Source organism: Bactrocera neohumeralis, chromosome 4 (genome assembly GCF_024586455.1).
Source record: "Bactrocera neohumeralis isolate Rockhampton chromosome 4, APGP_CSIRO_Bneo_wtdbg2-racon-allhic-juicebox.fasta_v2, whole genome shotgun sequence".
NCBI classification, from domain to species: Eukaryota; Metazoa; Arthropoda; class Insecta; order Diptera; family Tephritidae; genus Bactrocera; species Bactrocera neohumeralis.
This window is the reverse complement of record NC_065921.1, coordinates 14,853,094-14,876,265: the sequence shown is the minus strand read 5'-3', so window position 1 is coordinate 14,876,265 and position 23,172 is coordinate 14,853,094. Positions and strand designations below refer to the sequence as shown.

The following is a 23,172-nucleotide window of genomic DNA, read 5'->3' as shown; positions in this document are numbered from 1 at the left end:
TGGATTGTCTAGCTCTTGACATTTCATCTTAAAATCTGTAAGTCAAAGGGAAATACTTTCACAAATTAAATCAGGTTGAATAAACCAATTCTTGCTAAAACTATCCTTTATTTGAACAGATTTAGAACTTTTCTTTATTTTACAAATTGATCTTAGATATACGGTTTTTTTCCAAGTGAAGTAATATCTCAAAAAATACAGTTATTCAAAAAGATTTCTAACTTCCAGTTCACTAACAATTTAAGTGCGAAATGAAAACAAAACTTGAAATTTAAAAAATTGGAACTTCGAAATTACTTAAATTTTATATATTTATTTAATTGTAAAATAATAGTATTTATAGTATATTACATATAAAAAGGAACATCCTTAATATATTGACGTAGAACAACACTATTTAATACCCTTTTTAAAATACAGTAGAGGCTCGAAAAAGTTAAGTAGTTTGTTATTGGGGTGCTTAACCTTTTCGAATCCTTAACTTTTCCGTGGAAACATGCAAGTTATTCTTAAGGAGTCTTTTCTGTGAAGAGGATTTTACGACGTCCGATCGTAGTTCGAGAAGTTGTGAAATACATATGCTTGTTGCAGAGCTTTGTATTGCATTGTCATTCCATTGAATAACCGTATTCACAGCGTATATAGCTTCATTGTAAGATACAAACTCTGGAGCTTGGGAACATTATCTTCATTCTTGTCTGATTCCTTTTCATTCTCATCAACGAAGTCGGCATTCCATGCAGTAATATCTTCAACTGGGAGAATGCAATCAGGAACTAGTCTTGTCACAACTCTTGTGTCTCTTCGAATATGCGATTATAAAAAGCGTCCGGTGGAAGCAGCACCGATAGAGAGATGTTGTCTTCGTCATCACACTGATGATTTCCCCAATTTAGTTAGTTTTAGTAGTTTTCTAAAACGCTTTGAGGGCACTCATTCCATAAAAGTTTTAATAGCAAAATTGCATGACGAAGATCGTGTTTCTGCAATGATTCATGAATCAACAGGTCTACTAGAACCACAATGGATGCCAACAACTGAAGTTTTGTCAGTTTTATTTGTTTCTGGTCCATCGGTTGAATAGCTGCTGTGACGTTTGATGGAAGAAGCATACAAAAAATGTTCTCGTGGTCAATTATCCAATAGAAGAATGACCTTTGCAGGCAAGTTATTTTGAATATTAATCGAAATTTATTCTAGTTTCAAATCACTTAATAAATAAAATCATATCTTACTTCAGTTTTAAAAAATTTGGATTTATATTTGCATAAATTTATTCAAAAAGATGCTTTGCCTAAGCTTTCAAAATGGGACCACATATTCGATAGTGCCTTTCTCGTTGATTTAAAAACCACTTGTATAGTTGATTTCCCAAATCCACGTATTCTGCCATATGTAAAGTTTTTCACTTAATTTCGCCACATGTACCCTCCGTGTGGTCACTGAAAGCTGCTTAACTTTTCCGTATATTTAACTTTTCTGAGCCCCTACTGTATATATACAATATATTGTATTATAATAATATTATAATAATTTGTGTAAATATTTGTTTGTACTTCGAAACACGCAATCCGTCGCCGACTTTCAAAGCTGGCGGAAACCTATAAAACTGATGAAAATATCACTCGGATCAATCATTTTATCTGTGCTTTAACAATTGATTAACAAAATGTTTGCGCTGCTCTTTGTGCTTGTTGCAAATTATTTCAACTTTTCCGTTACGAAAGCCGGTGGTCCCGAAGTCTGTATCGATCAATTGGGTTGTATCGAAGGTGTTTATGCAACAGGCAGTGAGGGTCAAGAATATGAAGCCTTTTATGGCATACCGTTTGCTAAACCACCGATCGGTGAATTGCGATTTAAGGTAAGAAAGTTTGGGAGAATATCGAGCATATAAAATTTTATAGCAAATATTCTATTTTATTTATATAATAGAATCCCTTACCAGTTGAACCATGGAACGACAAACGTATGGCCAAAGAACCACGAACTGAATGCATTCAATATAACCAAATTCCACGCATACCTACGATTAGTGGTGAAGAGGACTGCCTTTACTTGAATTTGTATCGTCCCAAAGTAAAAGGACGCTGAAACGTGCTTGCTACAATCAATTTACCTCACCTTTTTTTGTAAATTTTAGAAATGGTCCACTGAGAAACTACCCATTTTATTCTACATACACGGCGGAGGCTTTTTTTCAGGCACTCCAAGTCCCGCAGTGTATGGTCCTGAATATTTTATGGAAACTAATGAGGTTATATTGGTATTAGCCGCGTATCGCTTGGGTCAGTTTGGTGGGTACTTCTCCAATTTTTAAGCTTCCTTGAAAGGATTCTATGTGATAATCATAATTCTTGATGTCTGTAGGTTTTCTTAGTACCGGTGATGAGCATATGACTGGTAATTTTGGACTTAAGGACCAGAACATCGCGCTTAAATGGGTACAAAAATATATTGCTGCCTTCAATGGTGATCCTTCGCGTGTTACTATTTTTGGCCATAGTGCTGGCAGTTTTTCTGTGCATTTCCACATGTTAAGCCCGGCTTCAAAAGGTACTTATGAGGTCTCGTACTCAAACCACTCGTGCTCGGCAAATTTAATGTAAAATTCTACAGTGTCTAAAGCTTCAGCTCCGCTTCCATTATTATTCACAACTTACAACATAAAAGAGTGTTGAGTAACTATTATTAATCAAAAACACAACCCTTTCTAGGTTTGTTTCGCAATGCTGTATTAATGAGCGGCCATGCAAATTGCCCTTTCTTACGACAAATCGACCAAAAGTCTCAGGTCATTCAATTAGCTAAGGGTGTTGGAATTACAAATGTTAACGAAATGTCTTCAAGAGAACTAGCTGACGCTCTGCGCAATGTGCCAGCAACAGACCTGTTAAAGGCAGGTGTTGATCTCAAAGTATGGAGTGTGTACCCTTTTGGTACTTTTCGTACCACCATTGAACAAGAATCATGGCCGGAACCTTTCATAACGGAAGATATGTTCAAATTAATCGGAAGTCCAAAAATGCCGAAAACTGTGCCATGGATTGGTGGTTATACCTCGTCAATTGGTGAAGGCACGGTCTTGGCGCTAAGATTATCTACGGATCCGGATTTACAAGCTCACTTCAATAAGAACTTTAATGATTTATTCAAATTAGTGATGGAACTGAATGGCACAACATATCTGGAAAGAGTTGATGAAGTAATAGAGCGATTAGTTGTGGAATATATGGGTGGTGTTCGCGAGTTGAATAAAGACACAATTGATGGCTTTCTCGAGGTAATTGTGGAACATAGTAAACATACATATGTACATTAATATCAATGGATACATTTTTGTTTTCCATTAGCTTTTAGGTGATTACTTTTTTACTTATCCACTATACAAAACTATTGCCAGCAATGTTTATTCTGATGGTCGAGCAAATAGCCTTACGGGAATAATTAAATTTGGTTATCGTGGGCCAAATACATTTACTGAGATTTTTACGGGCAGCTCGAGAAACGTGGGCGCTGTACATGTTGATGATTTGCTATATCTATATCGCATGCCGTTCTTAGTGCCAAATGGATATGAAAAATCAACGCCTGAGAGGGAGTTGGTTAAGAAATACGTGGAACTACATGTTGAGTATGCTAAAACGGGGTAAGTACATATGGTTCCGTTGCCTGCTGTAAATAAACCTCATATGTAACGTAACAGTTCTGATTTTAGCACACCAGCTCTAAATGCATTATAAAGTTTGTTATAGTTATTTTGACAGAAATATTTTATTTCCAGCATTGTCGAAGCCTTTAATAAAATGAGCCCTTGTTCGAAGGATAAGTTTGACCGACCCGACGGAGCAGCCATTTGCGATTATTTGTCGATTGTCAATGATACGGAATTATTTCAGGTTGAAAATAAGTGGAATGTGAAACGCATGAAACTGTGGGAGTACTTAGATAAAACTCTCTTTGATATTTAAAACAACTGTGTTAAAACTACATTTACAAGAAAAAAAATAAAATAGAAAGTAATTGTGAGCATTCAAAAAAATTTAGTTAGTAAGAAGGTTTTTGACAGAGATACAGTTGTCCCAAATTTAACGCAAGATTTAAGTTTGCAGGCATTTCAATTAATCTTCAAAGTTGATAAGTTAAAACACTATTCCGAACATATTTTTTATGAAATTTTTTAACTAAATATTTTTCAATACTGAAGACACGTTGTTCTATCGTGTAACGCTCCATTTTTACTAAGCTTAAACTGTTGGCTGTCGATTTGTTTTTTGGGTTTGTCAACACTTTATTGAGGATACATGGGCTTATGGGTTTCGAAAAATTTAATTTTTTTATTACCTTATTAACATCATCTCTGGAATATTGTCCTTAATTTTCAAGTTGTTTCGAGTAACACTTTCTGAGATTCAACCTTGAGAACTTGTGTGCTCGAGACAAGCTAGCCTAAGTGCGCCGTCTTTAAACGCATTTTCCCTGTTTTTGAAGTCGGCAATAAAGAAGGAGAAGAGAGCAGATTTCTACAATATCGAAACGCTTAACTTTAAACCGGATGTTTAATATTGCAAGTAGTTTAAAAAGAGTGTCTCTATGAAGATAAAAGTTCCACTACGCTAGCTTTATAGTTTCTGAGTTATATATGTACATATATAATTTTCTAATGAAATAATCTGCTTTGTTTCAGAACCGGTCTAATAATACTTCACTTTCCGAATGGACCCAAACGATATGCGGGCACTACTAGAATTGCATCACTCGTTTCCACAAAATATTGCGGTCCTTGATCGCTAGGACTTAGTGAGCCGGTGAAAAAGCCACCACTGTGTATGCAAAACATTACTGGCAGTTTTCCACCGGTATTGTGCTGTAGCCAAAAATTAAAATAGATTTGTTGCGAAACACACATTGCGGAAATCATATAATTATATACATATGCATATTAGTATTTTCAAGTACAGGCAATCTTCTGAACCGCTAATCGATTTTGATACTATTATATAATCATATTGTATACAACCAGACGTAGAATTTATTGCTGATAACGTGCCAATCAATAGTTCAGCTTCTTCAGGATTCTTTAAATAGATTGCAAATATACTGTTGCACCGATGGAGTTTGATACATTGCATAAAAACGCTGGCAGATAATTTATTAGTGAACAATAAACTAAGAATCTAGGTACAATTGTACCTATTCAAACTAGAACAAGATAAATATTGGCTGCTGATAAGATTTGTCAGCAGCTCATTAGGGTGACTAACCTTTAACGAAAGCTAATTAATGCTAGAAATTCGCACTTTGCTGGATATATAGTATACTAAGTATTTTTGACCAAATCATGCTCCATAACAGTTAATAAATAATCCTATAAAAAATATTACCATGGATTAGGATTTTTTTGGAAGGAAGAACACATATAATGACCAACAGACGCACCCAAAGAGGCCTAAAACCGTAATTATTAAATAATTCCTCGAATAAGTGATTCAAACCGTCACATTTAAGTCTATCTCTGGCTAATCGCCGGTTACTAATAAAATCTTGCAACTTACCGATCTCTACTTGACTTATCTGGCATGTGGAAGTGTCTTTGTTGACAGATGAAATTTTCAAAATGTACTAATAAATTAACCACATTTCCCCAAAGGGGAACCGACACCATGAATGCATATTGTGACAACGTTTCAACCGCTTGTCACCCTGGTCATTTATATTAGACCAGTCATTTGGAATCAAATTAGGTATATATCATCGGTATGATATAACCGTATATCTATATGTCTGTAAGTTATTGTATATTGACATCCAAAGTAGTCTCAAAACTTACAAACAAACGGTCTATATAAATATAAAACCGCGGTGAACTTACTGAAAAAAATGGCTGGAATATATATATTTTAACCCTATATCTAACTCGATTATTTATATGTGATAAAAAATTGTAGATAAAACTTTTTAGAGCATGCACCCTAATGTACCAAATAAAACTAATTTATTTGAAATTGTTCCGAGAAGATCGTAAAAATACAACAACATTTTTGCGAAGAAGCGCGTGTTTGGTAAAGTTCACGATTAAATTTATGGCTGAATCACTTCTGGTTTAGTATAAAAGATTTGCGTAAGGTCCAATTCTCAACCAATTACTAGAGCCTGTCGAACTGCCGCAGTAATGAAAGGAATTACTTTGTTGTTAACGTTTTTGGTGTATTGTGCGAATATCGGTCCGATTCGCGCCAATTTACCGAAGGTATGCTTAGACGGTTCATCCTGTGTGCTCGGCAGATATATGAGTGGCAATGAGAGCGATTCATTTGAGGCCTTCTTGGGCATACCATACGCCAAACCACCCGTCGGTGATTTGAGATTCAGCGTAAGTAAAAAGTATACGTCTCGAGCAAGTAATGTTCGATTGAAACAGTATATTTATAATCTAATTAAAGAATCCTCAAGAAGTGGAACTATGGAATGGCACCTTATCAGCACTATATCCTATGCCTGATTGTATACAACGTAATTATCTCTTCGTAACAGATCCTATTAGCGGTTCAGAGGATTGCCTGTACTTGAATATATATCGCCCCTTGGTAACTAATATATAATTATATGATTACCGGAATGTTTGTTCCACAGTAATTACATAACCTATTTTTATTTTTTTCTGCAGAACAATACCGGTAGAGAATTGCCAGTAATGTTTTACATACACGGTGGTGGATTTTTCGCCGGCTCACCAAGTCCTAGCGAGGAAGGACCGCAATATTTTATGGAAACGAGTGATGTAATTCTAGTAGTGACCGCCTATCGCTTGGGTCCATTTGGTAAGTGATATTAGCATTGGTTGTAGACCGGTTCAAAATCAAAGCAGATGACATTTCATTATGGGTATATATTGTTCAGCGTTAGACATAAGGCATTTTATTCTCTTATACGAGTTGCCGGACAGAATTTCAAACTGAAACAGTTCTTTGCTCTTGCGAAAGACTCGCAACAAAGGCATCCAGGGCAATGAAATAGTGGACGAGATTGCCAAGAATGGTGTACCAGATTAACCTAACCTAACCTATGTTCATTATAAAATTATATCTATAACTCAGCAACTATAAAGCTAATCTTTTATCTTTATAGTGACACCCTCTTAAAATTATTAGTAATATTAAACATCCGATATAAATTTAACTGCTTCGAAATTTTAGAAATCTGCTCACTTCTGAAGTACTACACATTTTCGTGATCGACTGAAATAATTTTAAAGCAATAGTCATCATTTCAAGATATTTCGACATATTCAAAAGAATCTTATTCTTAATGTCAATATTATTTGCATTGTTGTATTATTTTCAACAGGTTTCCTATCTACTAACGATGAACAGATGACGGGAAATTATGGACTTAAAGATCAGAAATTAGCACTACAATGGGTTAATAAGTACATTTCGGCTTTTGGCGGTGATCCCGATCGTGTGACTATTTTCGGTCATAGTGCTGGCGGTGCATCAGTCCATTTACACTTAATGAATAACAATAACGAGGGTAATTTATAAAGCCATAAAGACGATTGTGGTATTTGGAAGAACTGTTATCTAAACACATTTTCAGGTCTATTCAGTAAAGCTATTATGATGAGTGGCGTCGGAAACTCACCATTCGCTTTGCCAGTAAACGATCCTAGAGACCAAGTCGTTCAACTGGCTAAAGCTGCTGGTGTAACAGAAGCTGAGAGTCTAAGTTCCGCTGAGCTAGTTCAAGCGTTGCGATCAATCAAACCGGAAGACTTGCTACTAGCCGCCGATGATCTTAAAATTTGGGCTGAGCAACCACTTGTAATATTCCGCCCGAATGTTGAAAATGACACCTGGCCTGGTGCATTCTTAACAAAAGATCCATTGGACCCATTCATACCGTTTGGAACGAATACTGATATACCTTGGTTCATTGGTAATGCACCTGCCAAGGGTGAGGGCACGGTTATAGCACTTCGATTAGCAAGCAATAAGAGTCTACAGGATGAATTAAATGAAGACTTTAGCCAGAGGCTAAGCATTACATTGAGCTTGTCTGGTACATGTGACACAGAAGCTGTGATAGATGCATTGGTAACGGAGTATATGGATGGTAAACACGAATTGAATAATGATACGTTAAATGGCTTTTTAGAGGTACATAAGTATGATATATCCATGCATATGAAAGTAATTACATTTAATCTTTTTTTCCTTTTTAGCTTTGTGGAGACCGCTATTTCATACATCCAACTTACAGAGTTTTGAAATATAATGTAAATTCTAGTCGCACTGATTTTAGAGGAATACTACGTTTTGACTATCGCGGACCCTACTCATATTCGACAATATTTGCAAATAGCTCACAAGATTTCGGTACTGTACACTACGATGATAGGCTGTTTCTGTTTAATGGGCTAAGCGGATTATCTAAAGGTTATTCACAGCAGTCTCCTGAGGCAGCGTTGGTTAAACGCTATGTGAGGCTATATCAGTCTTTTGCCGAAAATGGGTGAGTGGGTCTAAAAATATGTACATATATGAATTAGTGTAATGTTTCCTTTTTTAGTTACTCAGATGAATTTGCTGTCAGCGGAGAATGTAATGATTTAAATTTTCCGAATTGTGAAAATTTGTTGATCGTAAAAGATGAGGAGCCGTTCCAAACTGGTGATTCTTGGGATAGTGAACGAATGGCATTGTGGGACCAAATATATGATTCTTGCTAAATTGCTTTTTCGAATACGCATACCTACACATACTTATGCAATAAAGCAGAAATTAAAGTCATTCTTATATTTGACTGTGTTAAATCTGAATTGTTTAATTTTTTAAAATACTAAAATTTTCTTTGTTCGAGTTCATAAGAGCTCGGTTTGGGTCCCTTACCCTTTCATGTCAGAATATTAGTGGCCGTGGTTAAAAATATTTTGAGGGTACAAGGTTATTAGTTGAGCTTTGAATATGAACTGATATCAATTTTACCTTTTTAAAAATTGGTTAATATTGATTTTATATATAATCTCTAATAATTTCCAAAATATTTCATGAGTGATATGAAACAAAACAGGTTTTTTGAGAATTGCAACATAAGTGTCCCTTACATTTTGAGCATTTGGATTTCGCAACGGCGGTTTGACAAAGCCTCTCTCTTTTAATCCCCATTTTGGATTTTGGCGGTTCAGAAATACACGATCGCTTTGATAATGTCGTACATGAAACGTCTGTCACTAAAGATGAGATGGAGACACTGACTGAATTGTCGAATAAATTGCTGATGGACGGCCTCTTTTCCGTAGATTTATTTGTGCAATGTTAGACGAGGGTAGGAGCTCATTTGCAATACTCAGATGGAAATCCAGCAATGATGCTTTGTATTTCCGTTTTAGCCCTTGAGGTGTCTTCTATACAGCAACCAATTACTCACTGCTTCTGTGTTGAGGTATACGATGCTCATATACCATTTTTTTGAGCTGTGGTTGATTTTATATAACTCTGACAGCATATCAGCCAGGTATATGCCTCCCATGTGCTTGTTATAGCACTCAACAATAGCTGGTCCAGGTATGTTTGAATACTTCTTTTCTTTTCGACACCAGCGTTTGCAGTTAGAAATCGGACTCTCGCCTATATACAAGTAGTACGAAATGAGTTGAACGCTCTTGTTGTAGGTAATGAAAAGATCTATAATTTGTGTGAATAGACTTTTTTACATAACCTCAAAATATATGTGAAATGTTCAAATAACCAAATTTTTGGGTTTTTTATATTTATCTTGAACAAAAATTGTTTTTTCTGTCACGAAATTTGGTGTAAACTTACTTTCTTATGCCCCAAGCTTACAGTTTTTTTTTTAAATAAAACATTTACTTTTTCTCTTTCAAAATCTAAGTAGGCGCTAAATCTAAGGGGAAGCCGTGCCTGAATTGGAGGATGTCTATCTGAACCATCTTTGGTTTTAACAAGATCAATTTTGAAGAGCGCATTACCGCGTATCGTGGGCCTGTGGCATGGTCTTCAAGATCGAGCAATTGAACACCGATGGACTATTTTTTGGGGGCCGTAGCTGTCACTTGTCGAAATCATTTTTAAAACACAATAAGTGCTTATAAGAGTATGTATGTATGTATCTTTAAAATAAATATAATTTCTTAGCCATAATATTAAATTATTTACTAATTATATTAAAGTTATATAATGGTATGGAAGTAAATTAAAATATTTTTTTGATAAGGATTATTTTCAAAGTATAAATAAACAAGAAAAAACGTTAACTTCGGCTGCACCGAAGCTAATATACCCTTCACAGGTACATTTCTTTTAGTAACTACATATGTGTTCAGTTTGTATGGAAGCTATATGCTACAGTAATCCGATCTGAACGATTTCTTCCGATATTACATTATTTCTATAAACAAGAACTCATACCAAATTTCGTGAAATGAGGAAGTTTTCCATGCACGCATTTGATTTCGATCATTCAGTTTGTATCTATACCGAATTTCGTGAATATATCTTGTCAAATGCAAAAGTTTTTTATACCAGCACTAGATTCCGATCGTTCACTCCACATACACTTACATATACTTTGGTTCCAATTGGTAGGGTGGGACTCCCTATCCACCTTGGTCGGGTTCGAGGCCCATCTAAAATCTTTGCCGTACTCTGAGTCCGACACCCGGCCGTAGTGCGACTCCACATTGGACAAATGCCCTTCCTGCATTTAGGTTTAAACCACAGCCACCACGAATCTCCCCAAAGGGCCAAACCCTATGAGCAGATTGGAGTTTCCTCCATGGGCTAACTGCTCCCTGTGGTACCATGTTAAAGTCTTTGGTATGACTTTTGTAACTTTTGGCTACTTCCAGTTTGAGCTCATACGAGTAGTAATCCCAAATCATGACTGATGACATTTGTCGCTTGAACAACAAATGTTTGTTATATAAATGTAAACTTATATAAAAACTATAATATCATTTTAAACTAATATTAAGCACTTTTCTGACTTTTGGCCATGCTGACATTCGAGACAAGATCAGATGAATGTCATACACAGTGCATGTGGCTTTTCGTCTCCTCTTACGACAGGTATGCCTTGCCGCGGGCATATTCGGTTTCCCCCTCAACCCAAAGGGGGAAGACAGACGGGCAGACAGACAGACTGATGGACATGGCTAAATCGACTCAGCTCAACATACTGATCATTTATATATATACTTTATAGGGTCTCCGACGCTGCCTTCTGGGTGTTACAAACTTCGTGGAAAACTTAATATACCCTGTACAGGGTAAAATATCTACACAATTGCCAACAATTCTCATTAAAATATTAACTATAATAATATTATTCTGCAGATGGCGTCTGGTAAGACTCTTCTTGCTAGCTCATGGCACTCGATGCTATTGATAGCGAGGTTAGGTCTTCGATCAGCTCTGAATTCTCTCATTGTTAATGAGTTCAAGGCTGGAATCGCCGCTCTGCTATCTGAGTCGATGGTCACTCCTCTGAAGCAGGGTGCACTCCGGAGTAGTAAATCTACTGCTACCTTAATGGCTCCAATCTCGGCCTGGAAGACACTGTAATACTTAGGAAGTTGGAGAAACTGGAGTTGATAGAGAGCTCCTGACAGTAGACCCCTCTACCTTTGACCCATCCATGAAGAAGCTCACTGTAACTTTTCTCCAACGGCTTCTTCCCACCCACAACTCCCTCGGAATATGGGTAGAGAAGGAGCCGCCAGAGTTCGTTTTAGCGACTCCATGATCCAAGTAATCAGACCCGTGCTTTTTTAGGAATTCAGCAGCCTATTCTATTGCAAAGTTTAACAATAACTAAGAAGAAATGGCAACATCTGCAGGACCTAGAAGCTTTAATTCCAGTAGACTGTTATTACTTTTATGATAATATACCTTTTGAATAATTAGTTATTTAATAAGTAATAATTAAACATTATCCACATTTTTTAGCTTGAAATATTAAAATTTTTTCTAGTACTTATGTACATATTAATAATAAAAATAACATGAAATATAAAAAACTTGCAACTGTTTTTATTTAAAATTAAAAAAAAAAAGTATTAATATTCAAATTTTTAATTTTTATACAAATTTACATTGATCATACGTTATTTTGTTTCAGAAATGAAAATTCAAAATAACGTAAGACACCTACTATAAAATTTGCTTAATTTTTTCATTATTTTTTTCTAAAATATACTTATAGGTTCATGTTAATTCAGATTTGAAAATTTTGTTTCAATATCTCAAGTGGTTTTCTTTTTATACGGTTTTTTGCTTCTCCTGTAAACCTACGAAAAGTGATGTTACGTTATCTTGCATTTCAGGTGACGATATGTAGTAGTATATGGCAGTTGGAGTAGTATCGACACGATTTTATTTATTTTTCCCAATCCCACATAGCATTAACATACATCACACTAAAAAGGCAATAATATAGAGTAAAGTAGTTATATACGGGCTAGGTCAAGTTTTCGCTCAAATTTTTCACAAAGATACAAGGGGATACACTGTTATGAGTAAAATACTCTCTCTTATTTTCATTGAGATAATTCAAATATTGGCCGATATGTGCGGTACAAAGAAATCCGCAGAAATATAGGGACTAAGGGAAGAATTGGCCCGATTCAAACCATTTTTGACCCGTAAACATACCTTTGTCGGAGAAGGATTATCACAGAATTTCATTATACATACATACATATATCTCACACATTGACCGATATTTTCGATCAAAAGTCAACTATAGGTACTGAGGTCCACATATTCGGTACCAAGGGGCTTGAACAGTTTTTCTTGAATTTGAACAATTTTTGGTCATAAGGTGGCATACACTAAAGGCATTATTCGTGCATAGTTTAATACCGTTATTGGTTACCTTCTTGGTTTGTATACTGGAAAGTAAAAGAATCAAGTGGAATTTAAAATTGTGCTATATGCGAAGTAGGTGTGGTTGTTGTCTGATGTTACATACTTTCGTAACGTGACATTAAAGAATGTCACGTACTAAATTTAGTCAAAATCGGTCTGACGGGTCCCGCGATATGTGGTTTCACCAAAAAGTGGATGATGCCACGCCCATCGTCCAAATTTCAACCCCAACTCTCATAAATCTCTCTAATACCATTTCGGAGAAAAAATTAAATGTCTCTGGCGTATTTACTTATTAATTTATTGCGTAGTTATCATCCGACTTCATTCATTTAAATTCATTAAAACATCGATCTGCTCCAACAATAATAGAAAAAAATTTAAAAAAAAATATTTTTAAAGATATTTCAATTTTATATAAACTATTGTGGAAAACACTTTTTATGCACCATAATGTACAAAATATAGCTAATTATTTAATGGCTAATTTGCCGAAAAGATCGTAAAAACATAACGACATACTCGTACTATACATACATATGTTCGAAGAGGCACATGCTTGGGCACGTTTCAATTTATGGCTGAATCACTTCTGGTTTAGTATAAAAGTTTTGCACAAAGTCCGATTCTCAAACAAATTTTTAAAGTCTATCGAATTGGCGCAGTAATGAAAGGAATTACTTTGTTGTTAACGTGTTTGGTGCATTGTTCGAATATCGGTCCGATACGCGCCAATTCGCCGAAGGTATGCTTAGACGGTTCATCTTGTGTGCTCGGCAGATATATGAGTGGCAATGAGAGCGATTCATTTGAGGCCCTCTTGGGCATACCATACGCCAAACCACCCATCGGTGATTTGAGATTCAGTGTAAGTAAGAAGCATACGTCTCGAGCAAGTAATGTTTGATTGTAACAGTATATTTGCAATCTATTTAAAGAATCCTGAAGAAGCTGAGCTATGGAATGGCACCTTATCAGCAATAAATTCTACGCCTGATTGTATACAACGTGATTATATCGGAGGTTCAGAGGATTGCTTGTACTTGAATATACATATATCGCCCTTTGGTAACTAATATATAATTACAAAAATGTTCCAAAATTATTACAAATGCTCTTTTTATTTTTGGCTGCAGCACGGTGCCGGTGAAGAATTGCCAGTAATGTTCTTCATTCATGGCGGTGGATTTTTCACCGGCTCTCCGAGTCCCAACAATGTAGGACCGCAATATTTTATGGATACGAGTGATGTAATTCTAGTAGTGCCCGCCTATCGCTTGGGTCCATTTGGTGAGTGATAAAAGTTTTTTTTTTGAAAACCGGTTTAGAAACAAAGTATGTATATATATTTCATTATAAAAGTATATATTTCTTAAACTATAAAGCTACTTCAGTAAAATTGTTATTTTTTTTAGAGACATCTGTTGAAAAATATATTAATACGAGTAATATTAAATATTCGATATAAAGTTAAGTGCTTTGAAATTTTGGAAATCGGCTCACTTCCCGTAACATAATTTCGTGTTAATGTCAATATTATTAGCGTTATTTTGTTATTTTCAACAGGTTTCCTATCTACTAACGATGAAGAGATGACAGGAAATTATGGACTTAAAGATCAGAAATTAGCACTACAATGGGTTAATAAGTACATTTCGGCTTTTGGCGGTGATCCCGATCGTGTGACTATTTTCGGTCATAGTGCTGGTGGTTCATCAGTCCATTTACACTTAATGAATAACAATAACGAGGGTAATTTATAAAGCCATAAAGACGATTGTGGTATTTGGAAGAACTGTTACCTCAACACATTTTCAGGTCTATTCAGTAAAGCTATTATGATGAGTGGCGTCGGAAACTCACCATTCGCTTTGCCAGTAAACGATCCTAGAGACCAAGTGGTTCAATTGGCTAAAGCTGCTGGTGTAACAGAGGCTGAGAATCTAAGTTCCCCTGGCCTAGTTCACGCGTTGCGATCAATAAAACCGGAAGACCTGCTACTAGCCGCCGATGATCTTAAAATTTGGGCTGAGCAACCACTTGCAATATTCCGTCCGAATGTTGAAAATGACGCCTGGCCTGGTGCATTCTTGAAACATGACCCTTTATACCGTTTGGAACGGGCAATGATATATCCTGGATCGTTGGTAATGTACCTGCCAAAGGTGAGGGTTTAGTTATAGCACTTCGATTAGCAAGCAATAAGAATCTGCAGAAAGAATTAAATGAAAAGTTTAGAAAGAGACTAAGTATTACATTGGACTTACCTCTTGCATGTGACATAGATGCTGTGATAGATTCATTGGTAACAGAGTATATGGATGGTAAACACGAATTGAATAATGATACGTTAAATGGCTTTTTGGAGGTAAATAAGTATGACATATCCATGCATATAAAAGAAATTACATTTAATCTTTTTTCCTTTTTAGCTTTTGGGAGACCGCTATTTCATACACCCAACTTACAGAGTTTTAAAATCTAATGTCAATTCTAGTCGCAGTGATTTTAGAGGAATACTACGTTTTGACTATCGTGGACCCTATTCATATACGCCATATTATACAAATAGCTCAAAAGATTTTGGCACTGCACACGTTGATGATTCGCTGTTTCTGTTTAATGGGCCACCCAGATTATCAAATGGTTATGCAAAACAGTCTCCTGAGGCAGCGCTGGTTAAACGCTATGTTAGGCTATATCAGCCTTTGGCCGAAAATGGGTGAGTAGGTCTAAAAATATGTGTATGAGTTAGTGTCATGTTTCTTTTTAGTTATTCAGATGAATTTGCTGACATCGAAGAATGTAATGATTTAAATTTTCCAAATTGTGAATATTTATCGATCGTGACAGATGAGGAGCCGTTCCAAACTGGCAATTCATGGAATATTGAGCGAATGGCATTGTGGAACCAAATATATGATTCTTGCTAAATTCCTTTTTCGAATACGCATACACATACTTATGCAATAAGGCAGAAAATAAAGTCAATCTTGTAAATACATGTGCTTAGTAAATTTTAGGAAAGGTACGCTGATGAACTACCCCTTTTGTTTTTTATGCACAATGGAGGCTTGTTTTCGGGCACTTCAAGTATTGGTATTAATTCTCAAGCTTGGCAGGGCCCTTAAAGAGTTCAGAAATATGGTGAACATTACATTTCCACATTTTAAGCTTCAAAAGGGATAGGCTTGTACAAGTGATATGATTTCTTAAAAAAAACACACTAATTGCTAAGGATATTGACATGTTTTCATTTAATGTGAAGTATCGAAAATGCAATTAATTTCTTAATATAACATCATTCTAATCACCTACAAGACTTCAATATCAGGAACGAATTAGATGAACTCACTAAATCAAGTCGTATATCATGAATTACACGGACGTTCAATACAGACTTCTTAAGCTTGAAGAGAGTAAAGGCCAATGGCTTCAAATAGTTCCACAATAAGTAGTCTAATGGTATTAAATCACAACATCTCTGAGGCCATTCAGTTGTCACAATTTCTTGAAATAATAGAATCTCCAAACCTTTCTCGCAATAATATGGTTGTTGCTCGTGCTGTGGGGCACGTAGCTAACTGTTGTTGGAACCAGATTTTGTTAAGATCAACTTCTTCTAATTTCGGCCATAAAAAGTTGGCTATCAACGATTTATACCGCTTTCCTTTAACAGTAACGGTGTAACCAGCTTTATTTCGGAAAAAGTACGGACCGATGATGCCACCAGACCAAAAACTATACCAAACTGTCAATTTAGGTGAAAGTAATGGTTGCTCATGAATAATTAATGGATTTTCTCGACTCTGTTGGAAAGACCAGGTGGAGAAGGGCGTGCCGACTGGCGCGCAGTTGTCAACTCGACTATAGCCGCGTAAGCGGTTTCTACGCTAGTAAAGAAGAATTTGTAAAGGTTTGGGCATAGTATCTTTCCATAATGAAATTGTAAACATTCCCGAATATTACAAATGGCCGAAACGGCACTTAGAAATCATATTATCCCTTTTGGGAATTATTATTATAATATAATTATATTATTTTATATTTAATATATATTATTTTATATTCAACTAACTTTTAAGGATCGGAGGATGGAGTCATGTGTAGAAGTTCACGCAAGTGAGGAAAGTTCTTGATCGCCATTCACTTGGGAGTGGCCAGAAACGATTCTTTTACATACAGTTCAAGCAGTTCGCGACTTCCGGTCTTTGACCAAGTATCCTCTGGGTAGCCTAAAAACATCCGTTTGAAGGCGAGCTAAAGTGAGAAGGCGAAACATCCCCTACATAGGGTTGTGCGCTGGGTTTGGGACCCGCCACGTAAAAAAACACTCCCAATGAAAATTAGCAATCAGCCTCGGATGAGAGTCGGCTATAATCGCGTAAGCGCTGTCTACGCCAGTAAAGAAGAAAAACTTTTAAGGATCCCTTACACAAACTACTCGCTAACTGTGAAATTCTGCACTCTCTTAAACTCAAAGTTCACTCCAATCATTATTCTTAACAGAGCGATTATTCGTAAGTGGAATAAAGACAACAATGATGGCCTCATAGAGGGAGCATAATACTTGTAATGGTTGCCCTGAGTAACGAAACCCCTCACGTGACAATCTCGACTTTATCCCCCCCAGCCATAAAATAATTCGAACATATATAAAATGTTTATTATTATTATTTTGACAAAATTTTTCATTATCAACAGAATGAGTAAAATGTGTCCTTAAGTTTCAGCGACCCGACGGACCTCTATAACATTTTGAAGATTCGAAAGAGATATCATCCTCTGTTGTCGGGTCCTTCGTTGTTTGAATATTCCGGTGACTAATTAGAAGTGTGGCTCGTACTAGTTGAATAATAGTTTCAAAACTAGTTGATTTCACTGTAGGAATACTGTGTTTACTTATGAACCTGACCATCTATAATAAAAACATTATTTTGAAACCTTCCTGTACACGTGCTTTTTCAACTTGCTTCAGCTTCAACTAAGCAATTAATCATTCACACAAGCTTTACTTGCGTCTCAAACAAATATTAATGACATTTACAGTTAGCAACCTAACATAGTAGTTTTTTTATAAGATAAATACCAGCTTCCTGTGATTTTAAAATTATTTGTCCTAAAATCTCGGAAATATAATTGGAAGTAATAATTAGATTTCTCCGCGCCAAACTAGATTGAATATCAAAACAGATATTTTTTTATTTTAAAAAATTAACTAAAGATTTTATATTAATTTATAGATTAAAATTACTAAAAATAAAGATTTATATAAAAACTACATATGAGTTAAGAAATATGTATTTAAAAACTTATAAAATATGGATCAGCTATCGGTAGGGGTGCTAAAGGGATTTGTCTTGAGTGCATTTGGCTATTGTAAAAATGGCAACCTCGTCCAAAGGCAAAAACTACTAAAAGGACAATAAATCAAAAAACAAAATATCACATATATATATTATGTACAAAAGTTGCTCGTATAGCTAATTTATTCGAAATCATTACGAATTTCTGCATAAATTTGCTTATCTATAACGACGACTTTGTATGTTCGAGGAGGCAGATGTTTGGAAAATAACTCATTTAGAATCATGGCCTAATTACTTCTGGTTTAGTATAAAAGTTTTGCACAAAGTCAGATTCTCAAACAATTACTAGAGTTTATCGTACTGTCGCAGTAATGAAAGGAATTACTTTGTTGTTAACGTGTTTGGTGTATTGTTCGAATATCGGTCCGATACGCGCCAATTCGCCGAAGGTATGCTTTGCGGGTTCATCTTGTGTGCTCGGCAGATTTATGAGCGGCTATGAAAGCTATTCATTTGAAGCTTTCTTGGGCATACCATACGCCAAACCACCCATCGGTGATTTGAGATTTAGCGTAAGTAAGAAGCGTACGTCTCGAACAAGCAATGTCTGATTGCAACAGTATATTTATAATCTAATTATAAATAATATTATAATAGAATCCTGAAGAAGCGGAACTATGGGATGGCACCTTATCAGCACTATATTCTAAGCCTGATTGTATACAACGTGATTATATTAATGTATTAAAACCGATTAGCGGTTCAGAGGATTGCCTGTACTTGAACATATATCGCCCCTTGGTAACTAATATACAATTATAAAATTACCAAAATTTTGCTCAAAAATATTTTTATGTTTGGCTGCAGCACGGTGCCGGTGGAAAATTGCCAGTAATGTTTTACATAGATGGTGGTGGATTTTTCATCGGCTCACCGAGTCCCAGCAGTGTAGGACCGCAATATTTTATGGATACGAGTGATGTAATTCTAGTAGTGCCCGCCTATCGCTTGGGTCCATTTGGTGAGTGATATTAGCATTGGTTGTAGACCGGTTCAAAATCAAAGCAGATGACATTTCATTACGGGTATATACTGTTCAGCGTTAGACATAAGGCAGCCTTTTACTTAAGTTGCCGGACAGAATTTCAAACTGAAGTTCTTTGCTGTTGCGAAAGACTCGCAACAAAGGCATCTAGGGCAATGAAATAGTGGACGAGATTGCCAAGAATGGTGTACCAGATTAAGCTAACCTAACCTATGTTCATTATAAAATTATATCTATAACTCAGCAACTATAAAGCTAATCTTTTATCTTTATAGAGACACCCTTTGAAAATTATTAGTAATATTAAACATCCGATATAAATTTAACTGCTTCGAAATTTTAGAAATCTGCTCACTTCTGAAGTACTACACATTTTCGTGATCGACTGAAATAATTTTAAAGCAATAGTCATTAATTCAAGATATTTCGACATATCCAAGGGAATTTTATTACTAAAGCCAATATTATTTGTATTATTGTGTTTTTTCAACAGGTTTCCTATCTACTAACGATGAACAGATGACGGGAAATTATGGACTTAAAGATCAGAAATTAGCACTACAATGGGTTAAGAAGTACATTTCGGCTTTTGGCGGTGATCCCGATCGTGTGACTATTTTCGGTCATAGTGCTGGCGCTGCAGCTGTTCACTTACACTTAATGAATAACAATGAAGAGGGTAATTTATAAAGCCATAAAGAGATATCTATCATTGGAAGCACTGTTATCTCAACACATTTTCAGGTCTATTCAGTAACGCTATTATGATGAGTGGCGCCGCAAACTCACCATTCGCTTTGCCATTAAACAATCCTAGAGACCAAGTCGTTCAACTGGCTAAAGCTGCTGGTATAATAGAAGCGGAGAGTCTAAGTTCCGCTGACCTAGTTCAAGCATTGCGATCAATCAAACCGAAAACCTTGCTACGAGCTGCCGATGATCTTAAAATTTGGGCTGAGCAACCACTTGCAATTTTCCGTCCGAATGTTGAAAATGACGCCTGGACTGGTGCATTCTTGAAAAATGACCCAAGAAAACCATATATAGCGTTTGGAACGGGCAATGACATACCTTGGATCGTTGGTAATGTACCTGCCAAGGGTGAGGGTTTGGTTATTGCACTTCGATTGACAACCAATAAGAAATTGCAGAAAGAGTTCAATGAAGAGTTTAGCAAAAGTTTGAGCATTACATTGGACTTACCTCTTGCATGTGACACAGAAGATGTGATAGAATCATTGGTAACAGAGTATATGGATGGTAAACGAGAATTGAATAATGAAACGATGAATGGCTTTTTGGAGGTAAATAAGTATGAAATATAGATGCACGACAGTAATTATAATTAATTATTGTTTTTTGTTTTAGCTTTTGGGAGACGCATATTTCGTATACCCAACTTACAGGCTTTTAAATTATAATGTCGATTCTAACCGCACTGATTTTAGAGGAATAATACATTTTGACTATCGCGGACCCTATTCATTTACGGAATATTTTTCAAATAGCATGAAAGATTTTGGCACTGCACACGTTGATGATTCGCTGTTTCTGTTTCAAGGGCCACAAGGAGTGTCGTATGGTTATTTAAAGAAGTCTCGTGAGGCAGCTTTAGTTAGACGCTATGTGAGGCTGTTTCAGTCTTTTGCCGAAAATGGGTGAGTGGGTCTAAAAATAAGTGAAAAAAGTGAAATTAGTGTGATGCTTCCTTTTGTCAGTTATTCAGATGAATTTGCTATCAGCGAAGAATGTAATGATTTAAATTTTCCGAAATGTGAATCTTTGTCGATTGTAAAGAAGGATGAACCTTTCGAATCTGGTATACCTTGGAATATTGAACGAATGACATTTTGGGAAAACCTATATGAAATTTGTCAGTTTTGAATGTATATATATACATATGTCCATATATATACTTTCTTTTTCCAATAAATCCGAAAATAATTCAAATCATTCATATTTTAATTTTCAAATCAGATGAAGTCCCAGTCGTTCTCTTCTACCGCCGCATTATAAATTAGGGTTCGTTGCTATATTAGCTTCTAACCTTTCTAAACTCCCCGAAAAATATTTGACTAACCTAACCAAAAAAAATAGCATTTACTTCTTATAAACGCAACGAAATTCGTCGAACAAAGAAATATTATGAAACGGAACAATAGAGTTTTAAGCAAGATACACAGGTGTTACAATAATTATTTATCAAAAAACAAAAATCCATCTCATAGTCTCTATCTAGTTAGATCGATCATGTTGCTATAGACGGAAGACACGTCTCCAGACCTCTCCGAGGTCATAGTATTGACTCGGATCACTATTTTTTGTAGTCAAGATACACACTCGTGCAGCAAAAAACGCATGTCAACAAACAGAAGGAAGGTTTGACCTCGAGAAGCTGTAATCACAACAAACAGCTGCTCGATTATCTGCTAGACTTATAGATCACATATAATGTTCTATCGAGCGTATGTATGTAAGATTAAAAGATTCCTTTCATTACCGCTGCAGTTCGATAGACTTTAACAACTTGTCTAAGAATCTGACTCTATGAAAAACTTTTATACCAAACCAGAAGTAATTAGGCCATAAAATCTGGATAAATATATGTACAAGTAAAATGTGGAAGTTTCTTATCGAAGTCCCTTTTAGAAATAAATAACAATCAAAATAATGCTCTAGTCGCTGTTTGCTGTGGCTCAACTTGTCTACTTTTTGCTTCTGTTATTATACTATAGAAAATTTCAAAATAAAACAAATTAATACATTTTTCTAAAAGGATGTGGCATAATTAAAATACAAAAAAAAAATTGTCGAAGCAAAAATCACTCGTTTTCAAATAGCATATTTTGTCGCTTCAGCTTGTAGAAGCATTTTGTAAGCATTTTTAAAAATGTAATTGTGGTGGCAAATACATATATATTGCATAAAAACTTTGGCAGATAATTTATTAGTTAACAAAAAACTAAGAATCATTGTAGTACAATAGTACCTATTCATAGTAGAGCAAGATAAATACTGGCTGCTGATAAGACTTGTCAGCAGCTCATTAGGGTGACGAACCTTTAACGAAAGCTAATTAATGCGAATTTCTAAAAACTTTTATGGTATACTAAGTACTTTTGACCAAATCATGCTCTCTAATAGCTAATAAATAAACCTCTAAAAAATATTACCATGGATTAGGATTTTTTTGGAAGGAAGAACACATATAATGACCAACAGACGCACCCAAAGGTGCCTAAAAACCCTAATTATTAAATATTTCTTCGAATAATTCATCAAACTGTCATATATGTATGCAAGTCCGAGCCGGCGCCCCGGGCGCAACGTCTTGGGGCAAACTGATATTTAAAAACTCCAGTTCGGGCAAAAATTCCGGCGAATTGTGTCAAAAGTGTACTAGATATGGGTTTTTTCTATGGCTTTTGATAAGATGTCTTGTAAATTGACTATCAATTTGCTCAAAACCAATATTGTGAGAATTTTGGAACTTCAGAATTTGCGAAGGCATTTTGTAAAAATTCACTTTTGTTCGAACCACCTTATGAAACTTGTAGGTTGGTAGATAAGGGGGGGGGGCGGCAGAACATTCTTGGCCCCGGGCGCCCGAAGTTGTAGCTACGCCACTGAGTCGAGAATATGATATCATGTAAATGGCCGCCGCCACAGTTGATTGTTATTTGAGCCCTTTTCATGGCATTTTCCAACACTTTGGCCAGAACTTCCGGCGATAGATCCTCACATTCTTGACGGATGTTGTCTTTAAGAGCGGCAAGAGTCTGAGGCTTGTTGACATAAACCCGCGACTTCAAAAAGCCCCACAAAAAGAAGTCTGGAGCGGTCAAATCAGGCGATCTTGCTGGTCAGTGCAAATCGCCAAAACGGGAGATTAGGCGTCCGGGAATCCTTCATCATATCGGTTGTGGCA

The 23,172-nt window shown here is 35.8% G+C and overlaps 3 protein-coding genes and 1 pseudogene across 3 annotated transcripts in view; all 4 read left to right on the top strand.

Moving 5' to 3' along the window:
* The first annotated feature begins 1,634 nt into the window (after nt 1-1,634).
* LOC126754743 (juvenile hormone esterase) lies at nt 1,635-4,046 on the top strand. The gene is made up of 7 exons (XM_050466821.1): nt 1,635-1,864; nt 1,936-2,079; nt 2,144-2,297; nt 2,371-2,556; nt 2,718-3,283; nt 3,354-3,649; nt 3,785-4,046. Exons 1-7 carry the CDS (start codon nt 1,670-1,672, stop codon nt 3,969-3,971), a joined length of 1,728 nt encoding a protein of 575 aa, XP_050322778.1. The 5' UTR covers nt 1,635-1,669; the 3' UTR covers nt 3,972-4,046.
* Nucleotides 4,047-6,142: 2,096 nt separating this feature from the next.
* LOC126754746 (juvenile hormone esterase-like) lies at nt 6,143-8,815 on the top strand. Its single transcript, XM_050466826.1, has 7 exons — nt 6,143-6,373; nt 6,444-6,587; nt 6,668-6,821; nt 7,348-7,533; nt 7,600-8,159; nt 8,225-8,514; nt 8,572-8,815. Exons 1-7 carry the CDS (start codon nt 6,173-6,175, stop codon nt 8,729-8,731), a joined length of 1,695 nt encoding a protein of 564 aa, XP_050322783.1. The 5' UTR covers nt 6,143-6,172; the 3' UTR covers nt 8,732-8,815.
* Nucleotides 8,816-13,520: 4,705 nt separating this feature from the next.
* On the top strand, nt 13,521-15,823 carry LOC126754748 (juvenile hormone esterase-like; annotated as a pseudogene).
* A 2,715-nt stretch (nt 15,824-18,538) lies between these two features.
* The window catches only part of LOC126757644 (uncharacterized), a 44,319-nt gene continuing 39,685 nt past the window's right edge, over nt 18,539-23,172 (top strand). Inside the window, exon 1 of the mRNA XM_050471711.1 lies at nt 18,539-18,771. Within this exon, the coding sequence (XP_050327668.1) occupies nt 18,571-18,771 (201 nt within the window). The 5' untranslated portion in view covers nt 18,539-18,570. The remainder of the gene's footprint in view (nt 18,772-23,172) is intronic.

Coding starts and splice junctions, on each gene's coding strand:
- LOC126754746 (XM_050466826.1), top strand. CDS start 6,173: ATGAAAGGAATTACTTTGTTGTTAACGTTTTTGGTGTATTGTGCGAAT. Junction 8,160..8,224: donor CGTTAAATGGCTTTTTAGAG/GTACATAAGTAT, acceptor TTTCCTTTTTAG/CTTTGTGGAGACCGCTATTT. Junction 8,515..8,571: donor CAGTCTTTTGCCGAAAATGG/GTGAGTGGGTCT, acceptor TTCCTTTTTTAG/TTACTCAGATGAATTTGCTG.
- LOC126754743 (XM_050466821.1), top strand. CDS start 1,670: ATGTTTGCGCTGCTCTTTGTGCTTGTTGCAAATTATTTCAACTTTTCC. Junction 1,865..1,935: donor TCGGTGAATTGCGATTTAAG/GTAAGAAAGTTT, acceptor TTTATATAATAG/AATCCCTTACCAGTTGAACC. Junction 3,650..3,784: donor GTTGAGTATGCTAAAACGGG/GTAAGTACATAT, acceptor TTTTATTTCCAG/CATTGTCGAAGCCTTTAATA.